An 18,129-nucleotide genomic window follows, 5' to 3' on the forward strand; every position below is an offset into this window, starting at 1 on the left:
TTTGTAGGCAGTGGTGAGAGTCAGTCACAGTCTTATTAGAGGACTAGTTAAATGCTTAACATCATTAGTTATAAGAATGATGTCTTGAGAGTGTCTTTTATAAATTAATTGTATGTTCCTCTGTATTTTATTGAGGTGTTATGTGTGGGTAATTTATACAACCCTGACGTGCACTATTCCTTCAACATCCCCATTGAGGAGAGGACTAATCTGTTCTCCTGGGATCCATATGGGCCGTGGCAAGACTGTACCAAAATGTGCCAAGGTACCCTGGCCTTAAATAAGAGACCCAAGTTTATGCATGCTGGTATTGTTTGGTTCTCCTTAAGTCTGGCTGGCTAATGAGTCTTTCCACACATGGAGCATATAGGCATACAAAGCGCCCTGTCTGTAGCCCTTCATCTTGTTCTTTTTTAACTATCCCATCAACTGTACTGTTTTCGCCATTCTTCATGGTTTCTCTCTTTCCTTTCTCACTAGCTTTGTAGGGTAGTACCAACCCCTCCCACTCATAATCATTCCCCTCCACAAATTATTTTTGTAGACTCCATCTGTCTTTTATTATTGCAATGTCAAGTATTCGTTTTATTTCCCTTTCTTGGGCATGAGAATATACATTTGTACCAAGGTGAGCAAAACTGAAAAGGACAAAGAGGAAAAGAGCAAAGCAGGAAGATGTATAGCAGAGGGGGAAATGGAGTCATGGTGTAGTCTGTAATCATGGATGGTTTATGATATAATGCTGTTTTCACTACAGGCAATATCTGTTGAGGGACTGCTTTTGTTCAGATTATTGTTAAGGGCCAAATTTTGTATTTAAGCCCACAAATAAGTAAGTATCTACATGTAAATGCAGTGCCATGGCTATTCAAAGAGATTCCCCAGATAAGGTGGTAGGGTTGTAGCATGGAAACTGGGGTATAAAGTTTGTATAGAATGGAGCATGAAGGGAAGCAGTGGATTAGAGTGAGGAAGCTCAGAACAATATGGGGATGAGAAAAGATGGGTGGCCAGAGGTGGTGGCCCTGGGTAATGAGGATCATCCACTCATCTCACCTGATAGGTACTCTGTAGGAAAAGGCGTTGCCTCTGTCCCTTGGCAGTGGGGTAGAGCTTCAGGATGACTGAAGGAAATGATGTTCCTGTCATTGTGTGGGTTGGGCTCTTGGAGCGGACACAGTAACAGGTGACACCAGATCAACTGGGATAAATGTTAGAGTAGAAACAGTGCACTAGCAATACTGGGTACGTTAGGGTTCCTATTCTGTGATAAAACATCAGGACCAAATACAACTTGGGGAGGAAAGGCACCGACCACAATGGGTTGGGGTCTCCCAGTCCAATCATTGATCAAGTGCATGGCCCACACTCTTGCCTACAAGCCAAACTTATGAGGCGTTTTCTCAGCTGAGGTTCCTTCTCTCAGATGACGCTAGCTTGTGTGGAGTTGACAAAAATCTAGCCAATGCATGGGGGAAGTTCAAGGAGTCATTTTGACAAAGAAGCCTTGGGTGAACTTTGTAGAAGACAAGTGGAGTTTGAAGATGTGGGAACAGCCATTCCGAATTGGATGTGTTAACAAGTATGTGGCTGTGGACATGGGACAACAAACCAAGTAATAGGTGAATGAAGAAAGATTCTAGAATTCTGCAGCTACTCCATGAAAAGAATAGCCTTTGAGAGTCTATAGCAAGAAAATGGGACTATTCTCTTTTTTTCTGCCATAAAATTTTGTGATGAGATTCTCTGCTCTGTGTAACTCTGAGACTTGTTACTTGTTCATTCTGCATTCTGAAAGTAATTATTACTCAAGGTTTTAGAATAGCTGTGCATTTTTGTTTTGGAATTTTCTTATTCTTCAATGTTATTTTTTCCTTTATCTTTGCAGTATTCCTTTTCATTCTTTTGCTCATGAATTTGTGTTCTTTTAGGCTCATTTTGTAACTGTCCCATTTCGGTACCACTTCAATATTATACTGGGAATTCTCTTGAGTTTTTTCTTTAATCTTATGAGTCCTCTTTTATACTTACTTTCATCATTATGGGAAATAGTATGTTATGGAGAAGGAAAGGTAATTTGGGGGGACATACCATCTCTGGACTATCACCACTCAATTCTCATACTTGCCCAATTCTTTAGCTGGTGTGAATTCGGTGTAGATGACTTCTCTTTAGAGATGGCTTTCTCTTCAACTTGCCCTTCACTTCCCTGAGCTTGATTCCAGCATTCTCCACTCTTGAAGCTTATAGATCTTTTCCTCAGTTCTAATGATGTCAGAGAATGGGGTGCACTGCTTTGCCCTGCTGCCTGCCTGGCTTCTAGAAACCCGACTGGAAAAATGGGGAAATGAAGGAAGGATAGATACAGACATATGTGCTGAAAAGCTGGGGTTGCGTGGAGCCATGCTGTCTCTGATGGAACGGCACCAACTATGCATCAACTGGGGTTTGATATGCACATCATGAAAAGGAGGCGTCACTAGTATCGCAGGGAGGTGTCGGTAGTGGAACAGTCTCAGGCTGTAAATACCTGGGCAGAAGAAAGCTTCAATCTGTGCTCTGAGTAGTCTGTCAATGTCTACACATGGACCAGAGGAAAGCTTTGTTAGTTTTCAGGGCTCTCATGCATTGATTGGTTCTTGACAACAACACACATCCACTTGGGCTTCCTCAGCTGCCTACATGGGTCCCCTGATGTCATTTTTCCTGTGAATTATGTCAATCTTTTTGGTAATAGGTTCTTGATTCTTTTTCATATTTTTCTTATCAGATTTTTACCTTTCTAATGTTTGTATTGTTTGAAGGCAAAATCCTCTTAAGTCAGAACCTTATAATGTCTTGTCTTTGGCCTTCTTGTTTGGTATCTCTAGGCATGCCTGTTTGCTCCTCGTTTGTTTCCTTGGATATCCTGTGTTTCAGGCTTCCAGAAGTCTCTGTTAATGCTTTTTAATATTATATTCAAGAACTAAAATTGCTTTCCATGTCACATGAATTGCTGGGAGAAGACCCCAAAGTCAGTTAACCATTCTTTCTTGGGGACTAGACCTCCAAGAGAGAAAAATCTCCTATGGTCCATGGTCACGGTGGGGTGAGGGAAAAATGGAATTGACCTGGATCCAGCAGGCATGGAGAGTGCAGTGGGCTGGGAAGTCACCTTGTGTGGGAGCTTCCTCCCTGATCAACCCATTTTCCATTCTGTGTGACCTATCTTTTCTGTGGTATGTTTTCTACCTCGTCTCTGGAACTGTGCTGTCCAGTATGGCAGGCACCAGTCATACAGGACCAGTCTGTTTCAATATGCTATATATGTGAACTACCCACTGGATTTTAAAGATTAAAATGAATAGAAAGTTAAATATACTTTAATAATATTTATATTAATATGTTCAAATATTCATATTTTGTACTTACAGTTAAATGTATCATTAAAATTAATTTCACTAGTATCATTTTATGTTTGATTGTAATTAGAGGAAGTGCATTTTATGTTTGACTGTAATTAGAGGAAGTACAAAATGACATTCATGGCTCAGTTTACACTGGTAGCTGGAGGAGGAATACCTTACCTGTTGTTCAAATATTATTTTTAATCCATTCTTCATTTTTCATACCCACCCCTCATACATTCACAAGGTTGACTTCATCCTCCTTGGCTCAGACAATAGCTGTAATCATTCACTTTTCATCTCCATAATTTCCTCTTCTCTGTCTCTTTTTTTTTAATTTTCCCTGCCCCCTACTGACCCCCTATCCTATCACCTTTCTGCTCCCCAGGGAGGGTGAGGCCTTCCATGGGGTTCTTCAAAGTCTGTCACATCATTTGCAGCAGGGCCCTCCCATGTGTCTAGGCTGAGAGAGTATCCCCTCTATGTGGAGTGGGCTCCCAAAGTCCATTCTTTTGCTAGGGATAAATACTGATCCACTACCAGAGGCCCCATAGATTTCCCAGGCCTCCTAACTGAAACCTACGTTCAGGGAGTCTAGGTCAGTCCTATGCTTCCCAGCTATCAGTCTGGGGTGCATGAGCTCCCCCTTGTTCAGGTCAACTGTTTCTGTGGGTTTCTCCAGCCTGGTCTTGACTCTTTTGTTCATCACTCCTCCCTTACTGCAGCTAGATTCCAGAGTTCAGCTCAGTGTTCAGCTGTAGGTGTTTGCTTCTGCTTCCATCAGCCACTGGATGAAGGCTCTAGGATGGCATATAAGGTAGTAATCAATCTCATTATGAGGGAAGGGCATTTAAGGTAGTCTCTCCACTGTTGCTTAGATTGTTAGCTGGTGTCATCCTTGTAGATCTCTTGACATTTCCCTAGTGCCAGATTTACCTTTAAACCTATAATGGCTCCCTCCATTATGGTATCTTTTTTCTTGCTCTCCTCTATTCTTCCCCTAACTCAATCTTCTTGTTCTCTCCTGTCCTTCTCTCCCTTCCTTTTCTCCCCCTCTCTTTCTTCTAACTCCCTCTTCACTCCCCCCCCCATGATCCCACTTAGCTCAAGAGATCTTGTCCCTGTCCCCTTCTCCAGGGAATCATGTATGTCTGTCTCTGTTAGGGTCCTCCTTGTTTCCCAGCTTCTCTGGCAGTGCGGCTTATATACTGGTACTCCTTTGCTCTATGTCTAAAATCCATATATGACTGAATACATATCATTTTTGTCTTTTTGTGACTGGGCTACCTCGCTCAGGATGGTTTCTTCTAGTTCCATCATTTGCCTGTGAATTTGAAGATTCCATTCTTTTTTTCCCAATGAGTAGTACTCCATTGTATAAATATACCACATTTTCTCTATCTACCCTTCAGTTGAGGGGCATCTAGGTTTCTTCCAGGTTCTGGCTATTACAAATAATGCTGCTGTGAACATGGTTGAACAGATGTCCTTGTTGTATGAATGTGAATCTTTTGGGTGAATGCCTAAGAGTGGAACTGCTTGATCTTGTGGTAGGCTGATTCCCATGTGCCCGAGGAACCACCATATTGATTTCCAAAGTGGTTGTACAAGTTTGCACTCCCACCAACAGTGGAGGAGTGGTCCTCATTCTCCACATCCTCTCCAGCATAAACTGTCATTGGTGATTCTGATTTTAGCCATTCTGACAGGAGTAAGCTGATTATCTCAGAGTTGTTTTGATTTGCGTTTCCCTGATGGCTAAGAATGTTGAGCACTTTCTGAAGTGTCTCTCTGCCATTTTAGATTCCTCTATTGAAAATTCTCTATTTAGTTCTGAACCTCACTTTTTAATTGAGATATTTGGTGTTTTGGTGACTAGCTTCTTGAGTTCTTTGTTTGTTTTGGAAATCAGCCCTCTGTCAGATGTGGGGTTAGTGAATATCTTTTCCCTTTCTGTGGGCTGCTGTTTTTGTTTTGTTGACTGTGCCCTTTGCCTTGCAGAAGCTTCTCAGTTTCATGAGGTCCCATTTATTAATTGTCTATCTCAGTGTCTGTGCTACTGGTGTTATGTTCAGGAAGCAGTCTTCTGTACCAATTCATTCGAGGGTACCACCTACTTTCTCTTCTAAGAGGTTCAGTGTGGCTGGATTTATGTTGAGGTCTTTTATACATTTGGACTTAAGTTTTTTGCATGGCAATAGATATATATCTATCTTCAGTCTTCTACATGCCAGCATACAGTTATGCCAGACCCATTTGTTGAAGATGCTTTCTTCTTTCCATTGTATAATTTTAGCTTCTGTGTCAAAAATTAAGTGTTTGTAGGTGTGTGGGTTATTATCAGGGTGTTCAATTAGATTCCATTGGTCTACCTGTCTATTTTTGTGTTAATACCAAGCTGTTTTCAGAACTATAGCTCTATAATAGAGCTTGAAGTCAAGGATGGTGATGACCCCAGATGTTCCTTTAATGTACAGGCTTGTTTTGGCTATCCTGGGCCTTTTGTTTTTCCATATAAAGTTGAGAGTTGTTCTTTCAAGGTCTGTGAAGAATTGTGCTGGGATTTTGATGGGGATTGCATTGAATACATATATGCTTTTAAAAGCTCCTTATATTTATTTTTAAAAGGGCTTGGAATAGATGTGAGATAAACACATGTTCTTGTTTAGTTAACCGGGAGTTCAAAGTTGAGTGTTCACAAAACAGAAATTTGATAATGTCAGGGACAGCTTCAACTCCTGAAAAGGACGTGGATTCAGGGTGCCCTGAATCTGAGCACTAGTTTGCTTTGACTGTGGTAGAGTTGCAAAGAAATAGCTGCCCTATCGCCATGGGATGAGCTGAGGCTATTGTCGGTCAGATTAAACTTTGGACCCCATGGTCATGTCTTGTTCTTTGTAACTAAGATCTCCATCCATGCCATGAAAACAAAACCAGACCTTACTTTAGAGTAGCTCTAGTCCCAGCAAACAGTAGAAGTACAGAAGAGCTGAATATCCCTGTCTCCCCACACCACACCCTCCCTCTTCCTCTCTACTGCTCTGCTATGAGTGTTTGTATCTGTTGACATGTGTGTATAACTGACAGGCTAGTTCTGATCCTTAATGAGCAGCTGAAGCCTATAGTTTGCACTAGAGTTCATTCTTCATGCTGTGATTTCTGTGGATTTGGGCAAATAAATGGTGATGTGTTTCCACATTTCACTGCCATACAGAGGAATTCCACAGCCCTTACTCACCCCCATCCCTCACCTGTCCTGTCCCTTAAAACCTGTCAAACTACTCATCTTTTGTTGCCTGTAATTAACTTTTTTCATTCAAGATGCCAATCTGAAAGGTTGACTCTATATGGACAGTGCTTTTCTGAAGGCAGAGGGAAAGAACAAAGCTTGTTGGAACTGTCATAGGTCATATCCCCTCTAGTCAGTTCACGTAAGTGTCATACCACCTGATATGGAAGTTGCCATAACACTGTAGCAGTACATATGAGGAAATAATCCACAGGGACAATGACCTATCGATGACACAACATCCATGCTGGCCCCAGCTCTACCTTCTGATCTCTGCCGTTGCAGAGTTAACCCTTTCCTGGCCCATCTTCCTTTTGGCCTCCTCAAGGAGCAAAGTCCTCCCCAGCCATTGAGGATTCAGCTTATAAAAAGGAACTCCTGCCAAGACTAATGTACTAATGACCTATAAATAATATCAAAAATTTCTACTTTCCTACCTGAATCATGTAGGCTAATTATTATAATTATGGAACACCTAACTTGTATAAATTTTTCTTTAACTTTTAATTTTCATTTCACTCTGACTAAGGTCTTCACAGAAGAAAAATTGTCTGCGTACGTAAGAGTGACCATGCAGTTGTATCTGATCAAAGCTGTGGCCACTTACCGCTGCCCTTGTTTGTGACTGAAAAGTGCAATGCAGACTGTGAACTCAGGTAAAAGAGAGTCTTGTATGATGTGCCCATTGTGTTATGAAGATGAGCTATCATTAGATAAGACATTCAGCACAGTGCCTCTCATGGAGTCAGCAAGTTGTTAGTATCTGTCCTCTGCCTCGTTGTTTAGAATACTTCAGGCTCACTAATTTGTACTCATGCTCAGGAATTCATTTCACTTTTGAATTAATAGTATTAGCTAAATACTAGTGTGTAGGACCTCAAATTTTGTGTACAATATGGAAGCAATTTATTCCATGAAGTAAATCCAGATAAACTCAAATCTGGAAATCCATGATTTAATCGATGAAATATTAGGTCCATGTAACATGAGTCTGTAATTTCCACTGAAATTAGGACCCAGTAAATAATATTTGAGAATGAAAAAAATATAGATTGAGTTCCCTGATACATTAGAGTTGTATTAATATATTAATGTTCCTAAGGGAAGTGCAAACAAATTAGTACTTCTACCCCAAATTCTAAATTTCTTAGGTGTCTGTGTGAGTGTGTATGCATATGAATCTATTTTAAATCAATATTCACATGCACTGCTCCTAAACGTAGTAACATCTCTCTAGGTGGCACATCACTGGCAAGAGTGAATGCTCATCCCAGTGTGGCCAAGGATACAGGACCCTAGACGTTCACTGCATGAAGTATTCCATTCATAAAGGACAGACTGTCCCAGTGGAAGACCACTACTGTGCTGAGCAGCTCAAACCTCCTACCCGGGAGCCATGCCATGGCAGCTGTATTCTAACACGGTGGCATTATTCAGAATGGTCCCAGGTAAAATAAAAATTGTCACTTAAGAAAAAAAAGCCTCTTTTCACCAATTAAATCTCTCTTTCTCTAAAAATATATTTTTGTTAAAATTTTGATTTCTTTTTTCTATTTCTAGGAGTCACTGATTTTGTTTTATCTTTAATTAGTGTTCTAGGAGTTGCGGAGGAGGGGAGAGGACTCGAGAGTCCTACTGTGTCAATGGCTTTGGCCACCACCTTGATGAGCGAGAGTGCCAAGAGCTTCCACGGGTGATACTTGGGAATTGCAATGAGTTTCCTTGTCCCAGTTGGGCTACTAGTGAGTGGAGTGAGGTAACATTAAACATTTGGCTCAGAAAAACTGCTGTAATGTCATGCTAGGGAAACTTACAGTCCAAGACTGTGAACTTCAAGTGTACTTAATCACAAAAGCAGTAAAAGAGCAGTGTAAGACTGTCCAGTTCTTGTACTATTTATAATTATCAGGCAAGCAGTAACGTTTACTGATATTTAGTCTATAACCACCTTTATTAAAAGCAGTAATGCAAAACATTGTGAGGCACACACTTCTTCAAAGATTAGCTTTGGATCTCTGTTTCTAGAACAAATGGATATTTCAATGGGACCTTGATGCATTTATCTAGTCATTCTTTATCAATAAAAAATAGGGAGCCAGACATTGGGTAAGAACTTCAACTACAGAGAGGAGGCGGAGAAGTGACTAGTGGCTTCCTATCTCTTCTGTTCCACCATCCAAAACAGCTGAGATCCTCTCTAAGCCCCTCCTTAATCTTTCCTGTCTCTCTATTGTCCTCAGTCCTCCAAAACCTCTATGGTTAATTTTGGTCAGCTAGTAGCTAGCTCCACCCTCTGAGTCAAAGCCAGCTTTACTGTTAAAATGGGATCCAACTATCACGCAACAGGACCTGAGTGGCAGATGTTAGGGGCTGTTGGTTCTAACCAGTAAATGACTAGAGGAGTAGGGGGAAACACTCTGGAACTTTGTGTCACTTTGTGATGCAGCTGTGTTAACCTCCCAGTGTCCTGCCACGTGTGGAAAGGGGATGAAGCAGCGGCAGGTTTGGTGTCAGTTGAGTGAAGATCGCATGAGCGATGGCTTCTGTAATGCCAGTACCAAGCCCGAATCGCTGAGACCCTGTGAGCTCCGTGCGTGTGCTTCTTGGCATGTAGGCCCATGGGGTTCTGTGAGTATATGACGGGGGGCTTCTCTGCCTTTACACATCTGTACAGAGAATGACAGGAAATTATGTAATAAGCTACTGTCTCCTTAGGAGATTCACTGGCATATGGGTCGGTGTCACTAGAAGTACATTTTAGGAGCTTGCACAATGGCTCAGTGTGGGAAGACACTTGCTGCCGAAGCTTGATATTCTGAGTTTGATCCCTGGAACTCTCATAGAGGTGGAGAGGAAAAACGACTCCCCAAAACTGTCTGATGTCCACACATGTGTGCTGGCATATGCATGAGTGTACAAACATACACACACAAACACATACACACACATAAACACATATACACACATACACATAAGCACACATATACACACATACACACACATACACACACATACATATACACACATAAAATACATACACGTAAGCACACATGTACACGCACATACGTATACACACATACACACATATGCACACATATACACACAACAATAATTGAAAAATTCTTTCTGAAATGCAGTCCTTCCTTTATCTGTAAAATTTTGACATTGCTGATAGTTTTGCTATACTGCATATTTCGACTTTGTTTTTGAATTTAATTTAGCCACAATGCTGAAAATGTTTGCTTTTATCAGCCTCAAGAGTGTATCAGTATGTCCAGTGTCAGTGCTTACATGGCTCTTACTGTGTCTAGGAGTCTCACCAGGAGGCCCTGGAGTAAATGATGGCCAGGCCAGGTAAAGGTGGCCAGTTCAGTGTCGCATGGAGGTTGCCAAGGCTGATGGGAGGCTCCCCTCATTTCTTAAATCCATGCTTCCTTATAGATAAGGAACTCCTTAGCATATGGCACTGGGCAGGTTTTTGTTGCCAAAATTGTGTTGTTTCCACATAGCAGGACTCTATTAACATTTTAGCATGACAGCCTTAAAAATATTTCAGTCATAGCGCATTTTGTTAAATGCAGTGTTGAGGTAATATCTGTACAATGGATTTGAATAATAGGCATGGTGATTCAATTTATTAATTGCAAGTTTCAAATCTGATGCCAAGGACAAGTCAAAGAAGCTGCTGAAAGTACATGTGTAACTGTATGTAACTTTGTCCACTGAGAAAGCGGGGGTTGTGTAACTCTGGAAAACTATTTGTCACCTGTGGCTTTTCTTCCAGTGCACAGCCACCTGTGGACACGGGTATCACATGCGTGCTGTTAAGTGTGTCAGTGAGCTATTTGGCACCATGCTAGATGACAGAGAATGCCAGGAAGCCAGCCGGCCAAGTGACAGACAGGTAAAGGAAGTCTCTTCGTGGAACAGAAGCAGAAATACATACCAAACGGAAGGGTTGTTGATGATATATATATATATATATATATATATATATATGTGTGTGTGTGTGTGTGTGTGTGTGTGTGCATGTGTGTGTTTATATATGTATACATTATACATATATACATATATATATAGTTTTTCTCCTTGTCTTTTACACCTTGAAACACTTTCTGCATACAGAACTCTTCACTCTTGGTTTGGCATGCCGTTTTATTATAAACCCCACTCCATCTAGCTTTAGCTCGTACATTCTCATTTTTCTGTGATGTTTGTGAGTGTGAATTCCATGAACTTGGGAAGGTGTTCTTTTCGTTGTACAGTGCAGCATTCCTTCCGAGCGGTCCATATTGGGACTGTTCTGAAGGCTTTGTTCCTTCAATGGTCAGATAGGATGGGGCTGGAAACGCTGGAATGCGGCCTTCCTGCAATGTACTAGCACTCCCTTCCTTCCTGCCTACTTCTAGCACTTCCTACCCAGTACTAGCCCTTGCCAGCAGCTTGTGTCTCTGGAACTGAGAACCTGCGTCATCCATTTACATTATCTTAGCATGCAGTATTGTTGGATTCTGAATGTGAAGAAGAAAGGATTTTGAGCAAGTCAGAGCCAAGAGTTAAATGGCATCCAATAAGGTTTATTTTTCTGGAACAGGAATGTGTAGTTGCACCTTGCCTGGTTGTTCCAAAAGTTGGGGCATCCTCCTTACCAGCCATTCCCCTGGGAGAGGCAGCACAGTGGCGCCATGGATCTTGGACCCCAGTAAGTGACACGGCAGTTCTATAGCTTTGCCAGCTTTAACATTTATTCTCAGGTGTTTGATGGTATGGATGATTTACAGAGCTTAGAATCAGGTCGTGGAATGATAAAACCATGACTGTCCTTTGATTGAGCCTGTGTCTCTGTGCAGAGAAGTCACTCTTTGTTATATGTTTGCTAGTCTGTAAAATGAAGATAAGACCTATGGCCCAGACAGCTATGAGAAGTGGATATGTTGTTCCACATTTATGAGCTTCTGTCTCAACCGAAGACATTTTCATGCTGTTTTGTTTTTTAACTGAAAACTATAATGGATTAGCCATTTCAGTTTGCTTTAATCCTAGATTTTAAATTATGAGCTCAGATGCCTTCTATTATGAAGTCTTCCAATGTTATTTTTAATGAAAACTAATGATGCTTTACATGGCATCTTTCAGTATTTTTAATTTTGACATGTGATTAAATATTATAGTCATTCAAATTCTTAGATCTGACTTGTAAAACTTACTATCTAAAGCAGGGAATTGTACTGCTGTATGTGTGTCTGACCCAGAAAATATGCCAGGCAATATTACTTCTCTTTTTTGCTTTCTTGGTGAACTTGGTATTTTGAGACAGAGCAGCTGCAGGTAACCAGAGTGGAGGGTACTGAACCCATGTCACTGTCCTTTGGCTTTTTAAAGTGCTCTGTGTCCTGTGGAAGGGGCAGTCAGGCCCGCTATGTGAGCTGCCGCGATGCCCATGATGGAGTGGCCGATGAATCACAGTGTGCCCACTTGCCCCGGCCTGCTGAGGTGACTCTCTGCTTCAGCCCTTGTGGCGAGTGGCGAGCGGGGAACTGGTCACCGGTAAGTATGCTTATGAGAAAGCATGCACTGAAAATGTAAACTAATAATGTTTGTTATTCATGCAGTTTATTACATTGTAATGCTGGCTGGCTTTCCAATCAGTGTTCAGCTTCCTGTGGACATGGGAAAACCACTCGACACATTTTATGCATGAGCTACCACCAGCCAGTTGACGAGAGTTACTGTGACCCTGAAGTCCGCCCTGTGACTGAACAAGAATGCAGCCTGGCAGCCTGCCCACCCTCCCGCAGCCACTCTCCAAGCTCCTCTGAGCAGCCAAGCCGTTTTCCAGGCAGAAATGTCCCATTAACTCACAAACCAGAAGAGAATCACAATCAGGGGGTCCGCCTGTCAATCAGAGGAAACCAGTGGAGAACAGGCCCGTGGGGAGCCGTAAGCTGTCTTTATTGAGTTATATTCGTTTTGTAACTGAATCATATTACAGTCCTTTCCTGGATACAAGTGTAGGGCCATCAAATGATTTACTGTGAATGTTATCTAAGGATCAATAGCTCAGTTCTTCAGAGAGCATGTTGGTGTGGATTACAAACCCCCAGGGTAATCACTAGCCACAATGATTGTGGAGGAAGCCACTTGAAAGTCCCTTGATTAGAGTCTCTATCATACAAGAGGGCAAACCCTGTTGATAGGTAAGACTGAATGTTTGGGAGACACAGAAGCTTGCTGAGACACCAATGCAGAAGGATAGTGAGGGTCCTGAGAATGGGGGGGCGGTTTCCTGAGAATGTCGGGGCCATGAGTGCTCATTTTAGAAGAGACTAAGGGGAAAACAGTGGGATGAATGGCAAGTGACAACATGTCACTTTTTAAAAATGCTTTCCCAGTGAGGCCATAAAACTTTAATTTCTTGCTGCTTAGCATCTATTTTGAGAGTGAAGGGTCACTTTATAATGCAAATTTGAAAGACCTGTTCATCAACAATTTTATTTTTTTATTCATTTTCAGCTTTTAATATTATTATTTGTTTTGTAGGTTTTTTGTTTATTTTAGACATTGTCTTTCGTTTTTATATCACACTTTTTATTATATATTTAAATTAGGAATAAGCTTGCTTCCCATGTTAATCCCCGCTTTTATTTATTTTTAAGACATGGTCTCACTATGTAGACCAGGATGGCCTGGAACTCACACAGACCTGCCTGCCTCTGCCTCCTGAGTGCTGGGATTAAATTTATATGCTACCATGCCAAACTTCCTTCAAAAATTTGCAATGAAGCCCTTGGTAAAATGTCAAGTGTTTGGACAGATTGTCTTGCCTACAGTTCTGGCTCCATGTGGGAGATTTTACCTTTGACCTTGCCTTGTGTTGTGCAACACCTTCCTCATGTGTCGAGCTTTCATGCAGTACAGATTTCTGTTCTGTCCCCATCAGTGCTCCCGAAGCTGTGGGGGAGGCCTTCAGCACCGCGCTGTAGTCTGCCAGGATGAAGATGGCCGCAGTGCTACTTACTGTGATGCAGCCTCCAAGCCCCCCGAGTCAAATCGTTGTGGCTCCGGACCTTGTCCACACTGGAATTATGGGGACTGGGGAGAAGTAAGCATGCTGTCCCCCAATGTCATCTTGGAAGATATAAGTCACATGCTATCTGCCGCTGGGCACGGAGGGATGGTCTGATCTCAATATTTTGTATGGAAACAGATTTTTTTAAAGTTCTTTTGCAAGAAGCACTCCAGTGTTCCATGCGAGCATTCACAAGAGAGCATGCTCTGTATAACAAAAACTGATGTTCAGACCAGTGTGTGTGTGTGTTACCATTGTCTTTCAAACAATGGGTATACAGCCTTTTAACCTTCTTGGGAATTTAGATTGATATAGGTACAGAAAACCAGGCTGACATATGCACCATGATTTACTCTACTGCATGTCATTCATTTGACTAATCTCCTTTAAACCAAATAGTTGTAAATTGTTAAACATTCCTTTATGCCCAAGCACTCTTAGTTACTATAAATGTAAAGGTAACCAAAATGGTAACTTTCACTATTAACAGTCCCTCACCCCCATGTTTTAGGTGGAAAGAGAAAGAAAAGAATTGCTTAATGCTTTTGTGTAGGCGGATTTTTCTGTTTTGCCAGCCAGCTCCCAAATAACTACATGGAGATTTATTAATTATGAAAGCTTGGCTTGTAACTTAAGCTTGTTTATAACTAGTTCTTATAACTTACTAAACCATTTCTATTAACTTACTTTATGCTTTGTGGCTTTATTTGAAAATCATCTTTTAAAGGGATAGTTTAGCTGGCAAATAAAATGTATCAAGTTCCTTTTAAAAAAGATGCTTTAAGCTCTAACATTGCAGATGATATTTAAATGTTGAATAAATAAATATAATCTTCTTAGATTTAGGAATGCATCTCAGTTTCCAGAGTGCTTACCTAGTGTGTATGAAACTGTGGATTTGATCCTCAGGACCACATAAACTGAGTTACTATACACCTGTAAGTGGGGACAGGACAGTCAGAGTTCAAGGTCACCCTCAGATATATAGGGAATTCCAGGTCAGCCTGGATTACATAGGCCCTTGTCTCAACAGAAGAAAAGGAAGAAATAATATTCCCTTTGAAGTTAAATGGGAATAAGCTTTCCTGTTTTTATTTTCAGTGTACCCAAACATGTGGTGGAGGAATAAAATCAAGGTTCGTGATATGCCAGTTTCCCGATGGCCAGATGGCACAGGAACACAACTGTGAACTGCCCAAGCCACCTAGCATGATGCAATGTCATGTGCATGCCTGCCCTGATGATGTGTCCTGGTATCGGGGACCATGGAAATCGGTATGATAGTAATCATAGTCATGTTACCGTGTTCCTTTTATGTGAATTTCCTCTTTGTAAGTGGGAAATTCGCATAATATCTCATCTGATTACTGTGTCTAACAGTGGACCATTGACTGTCCTGGCACATGTATTAAAGTCAATAATTTGGGTAGGAATTCATTCAAATACTGTAATTACATATATGTATGTAATGGTTTTACATGTATTTACTTTATATGTGAATTTTGAACTAATTGAAATGCTTTCCTTCATTGCATCTCTGACCTCCCCCTCAGATTAATTGGATTTGTGCATATTGTTAACATTTTACTTGTAATTATGGCAGATTCAGGCTGTGTCTTGTTTGAGCTTATGACTGTATGTGGCTTTTGTCTGTCACTACCCAATAACTGATCCCAAACCAAATAACATTCTTTTAAAATCCGTTTCCTTGCTGTTAAATTGACTGATTTAGAAATGTGAAAATAGTGAAGACAAAAACATTTGCTTACATAAACTGTTCATAGTTAGTTAAATACATCAAAGAGAAGTATAACTTAGGTAGTAATTTATTATGAATATCCATTTTCCACTGTGTGGACTTACTATCATTGTGGAATATTTTAATTTTCTATTTTTTGAGTCATAAACAAAACTCATAGATAGTGCCTGTGAATGGTTTATTTTCTGTAATATTTTTCAAATATCTGAAGTCTAATTAATGCACAAATGTGTTAAAATTAGCAGTTTATCACCTTTGAGTTTTTAGATCATAAACAAATGAATATTACCTTTCAGATAAAAAGCTGATTTTTGACAGCAATCTATTTATAACTAAACTCACAAACTGAGCCATTTTTGTTCCATGTAAGGAGAAATCTAGTCGCTAACTGGAGACCATGTTGCAGTGGCTTTGTGTCTTAGCTCAGTTGTGCTGTTCTTCAGTGCACAAGTTTTAAACATGTACCCGTGTCTCTGCCTTGTGATAGGCACTGAAACACCTAACTGTAGTGATCCTGAGGTAGATTTTTCCATCAGAGGTCAGTGCACTGCCTATTTTGGTATACTTTATTGGTGCTCAGTCATGTCATTTGTCCCTTACTGTCTGTAGCAGATGTGACACCACTGTATGAACCATAGCACTTGAAATAGTTACTATCAGGCCATTTCTTAGAAAACACTGCTGGTACCTGCTCTGTTTAATGGACAGAACAGCATGTCTAAAGTTTAGGACAGAAATTTATTTCAAGTTATAGAATATTAGAATTACAGTGTTCATTTGGAGTCAGTGTTAGTGAGGTCCACATAAGCTTCTGTTTGATACCTCCTTAAGTGTCCACCATGGCAGTCCCATGCATCTGTGTATTGTACTGGAATACATATGACCCTGTATTCCAGTGATACATTTGTATGTAAATCATGTCCTAGGTTAGAAACCTGTATGTCCATTACGTCCTATATACAAGCAACTTTTCAACCTCATAGGAAAAAAAAAAATAAAACAACAATACCTAAGACTACAAAACAGTAAGAGAGAATTACAGAAATCCTTAGTGTTTACTACAAAAGTCTTCCAAAAGCAGTTAGTTGAATAATTTTAGTCTTTGCACTAGTGGAGAACTGTGATAGCTGTATATTTTGATAATTTGAAAATGAAGATTTTAAAAAGTCTCAATAAATGTTTATTCCAGAATTTTTACAAACCTATTTATTTCCATGTGTAAAGATATATATCATTAGAGTGCCTGGATTTCTGTTTTTATATGAAGAATATTTATTTTTCAATTAGTCTTTTATATTAAAAGGACTCAGGGTATCTGAAGTTTTGTTATCAAAACCAGGTATATATATTTTTTTTGCCTCTTTCAGTATTGCTACATATTAGCCGAATTTCAGAATACCTCTTCTAGCAGATTAGATTAGTATTTTTTCATGAGTAACATTAGTTTCTATACACCTTCTCATTCAGTTAGAAAATTAAGGGAATTTATATGTATGTACATAATGAATGGCATTAAATCTTTTTATTTTAAAAGGAAAATAAAAAGGGTGTATAAAATCATTATTAAAGTCTTAGAAAAAGGTATGAAAATATTCCTAACTTTTCATGTCCTGGGAAATCTTGTGTTGTAATAACAAAAGGAATAGATGAATCATAACACGTGCTTGTTAATTAAATTACTACATTTTTGTAATTAGCCAATGTGAATGCATTGTACCTTAACTGGTTTTTCATTAATGTGTTCTTTGTGCTTTGCATAATGTATGTGTACGTTGTATTTTCATCCCTTGCACTGTTACCTAAATGTTTTAAGCAACTGACAAACCTTACATTGTAATGAATGACTCCTTCCTTTGGTGCTGTTTTCTTAAATAACAGGCTGTTAATGTCTCTTATTAAAAAGCTAATTGTTAAAAGTGAATATTTTCATATTTTTTCTGAGTATTTGCATAAGTTACTACAATTTTCTAGATAACTCTTTTACGAATGCAAAAGTGTAAGATTTACGATCTATCTGTCCATTTCAAACTACTAGAATATATAAATAAAACTTAGTGGTGGTTATTATTGAAGTTAAAATCAGATGGTTAGCTTGTAACCAGCGTAATGTTTTAATAGAATCATCATACTTAATACAATTGAACCATTGGAGAAAATGCTTTTAAAAATATTTATTTCCTTATATTTCCCCCACGGTCTCAAATAATTTTCCTAGAATTCATTTCCTAGGGCTGATTTTGTTCACCATGTGGAATGAACTCGTGTTTGATAAGTAAATACTGTGTTCTGGGGTTGAGGACAACACAACAGGATTAAGGAAAATGCCATTCCTTAAAGATCCTTTCTTCTAGAAAACTTTAGAAAGTTCTTTTTTTTTTATTCAAAGTTTGCTCTTTGAAACCCTTTCACTCTGGTACTTTCCTTCAAAGTGTTTCTGGGGCAAGAAGAAATCAAGTAGGAATACACAGAGAAAGAAACTAAATCTCTAAGTAGGATACCCGCTCCACAAGGCCTTTCAGAAATGAGCTGGTGGTACAAGCACACACCCCTGACTCCACAATTTGTTATGTTAATGGTTTTGTGTAACAAGCCTGGTAAAAGCTGAGGAATGACTGCAACCTCTGCA

The 18,129-nt window shown here is 39.9% G+C and overlaps 1 protein-coding gene across 5 annotated transcripts in view; it reads left to right on the forward strand.

The window, feature by feature from the left end:
- Adamts20 (ADAM metallopeptidase with thrombospondin type 1 motif 20) overlaps positions 1 to 18,129 on the forward strand; it is a 118,844-nt gene that overhangs the window by 57,350 nt on the left and 43,365 nt on the right. For 2 of the 5 annotated variants that reach the window (XR_005880033.1, XM_040753924.1), the window contains exons 18-28: positions 136 to 265; positions 7,205 to 7,331; positions 7,913 to 8,123; positions 8,267 to 8,431; positions 9,139 to 9,303; positions 10,460 to 10,579; positions 11,270 to 11,377; positions 12,058 to 12,222; positions 12,325 to 12,615; positions 13,616 to 13,777; positions 14,846 to 15,019. Coding sequence is in view for 3 of the 5 variants with exons in the window: in XM_040753924.1 (XP_040609858.1) it covers positions 136 to 265; positions 7,205 to 7,331; positions 7,913 to 8,123; positions 8,267 to 8,431; positions 9,139 to 9,303; positions 10,460 to 10,579; positions 11,270 to 11,377; positions 12,058 to 12,222; positions 12,325 to 12,615; positions 13,616 to 13,777; positions 14,846 to 15,019 (1,818 nt within the window). In the remaining 2 variants the exon portion in view is untranslated. Of the gene's footprint in view, positions 1 to 135; positions 266 to 7,204; positions 7,332 to 7,912; positions 8,124 to 8,266; positions 8,432 to 9,138; positions 9,304 to 10,459; positions 10,580 to 11,269; positions 11,378 to 12,057; positions 12,223 to 12,324; positions 12,616 to 13,615; positions 13,778 to 14,845; positions 15,020 to 18,129 lie in introns of those variants that run through there. The other 3 variants (XM_040753925.1, XR_005880034.1, XM_040753927.1) reach the window with 3 other exon arrangements.

Source organism: Mesocricetus auratus, unplaced genomic scaffold (assembly GCF_017639785.1).
Source record: "Mesocricetus auratus isolate SY011 unplaced genomic scaffold, BCM_Maur_2.0 Super-Scaffold_100010, whole genome shotgun sequence".
Classification (NCBI taxonomy): domain Eukaryota; kingdom Metazoa; phylum Chordata; class Mammalia; order Rodentia; family Cricetidae; genus Mesocricetus; species Mesocricetus auratus.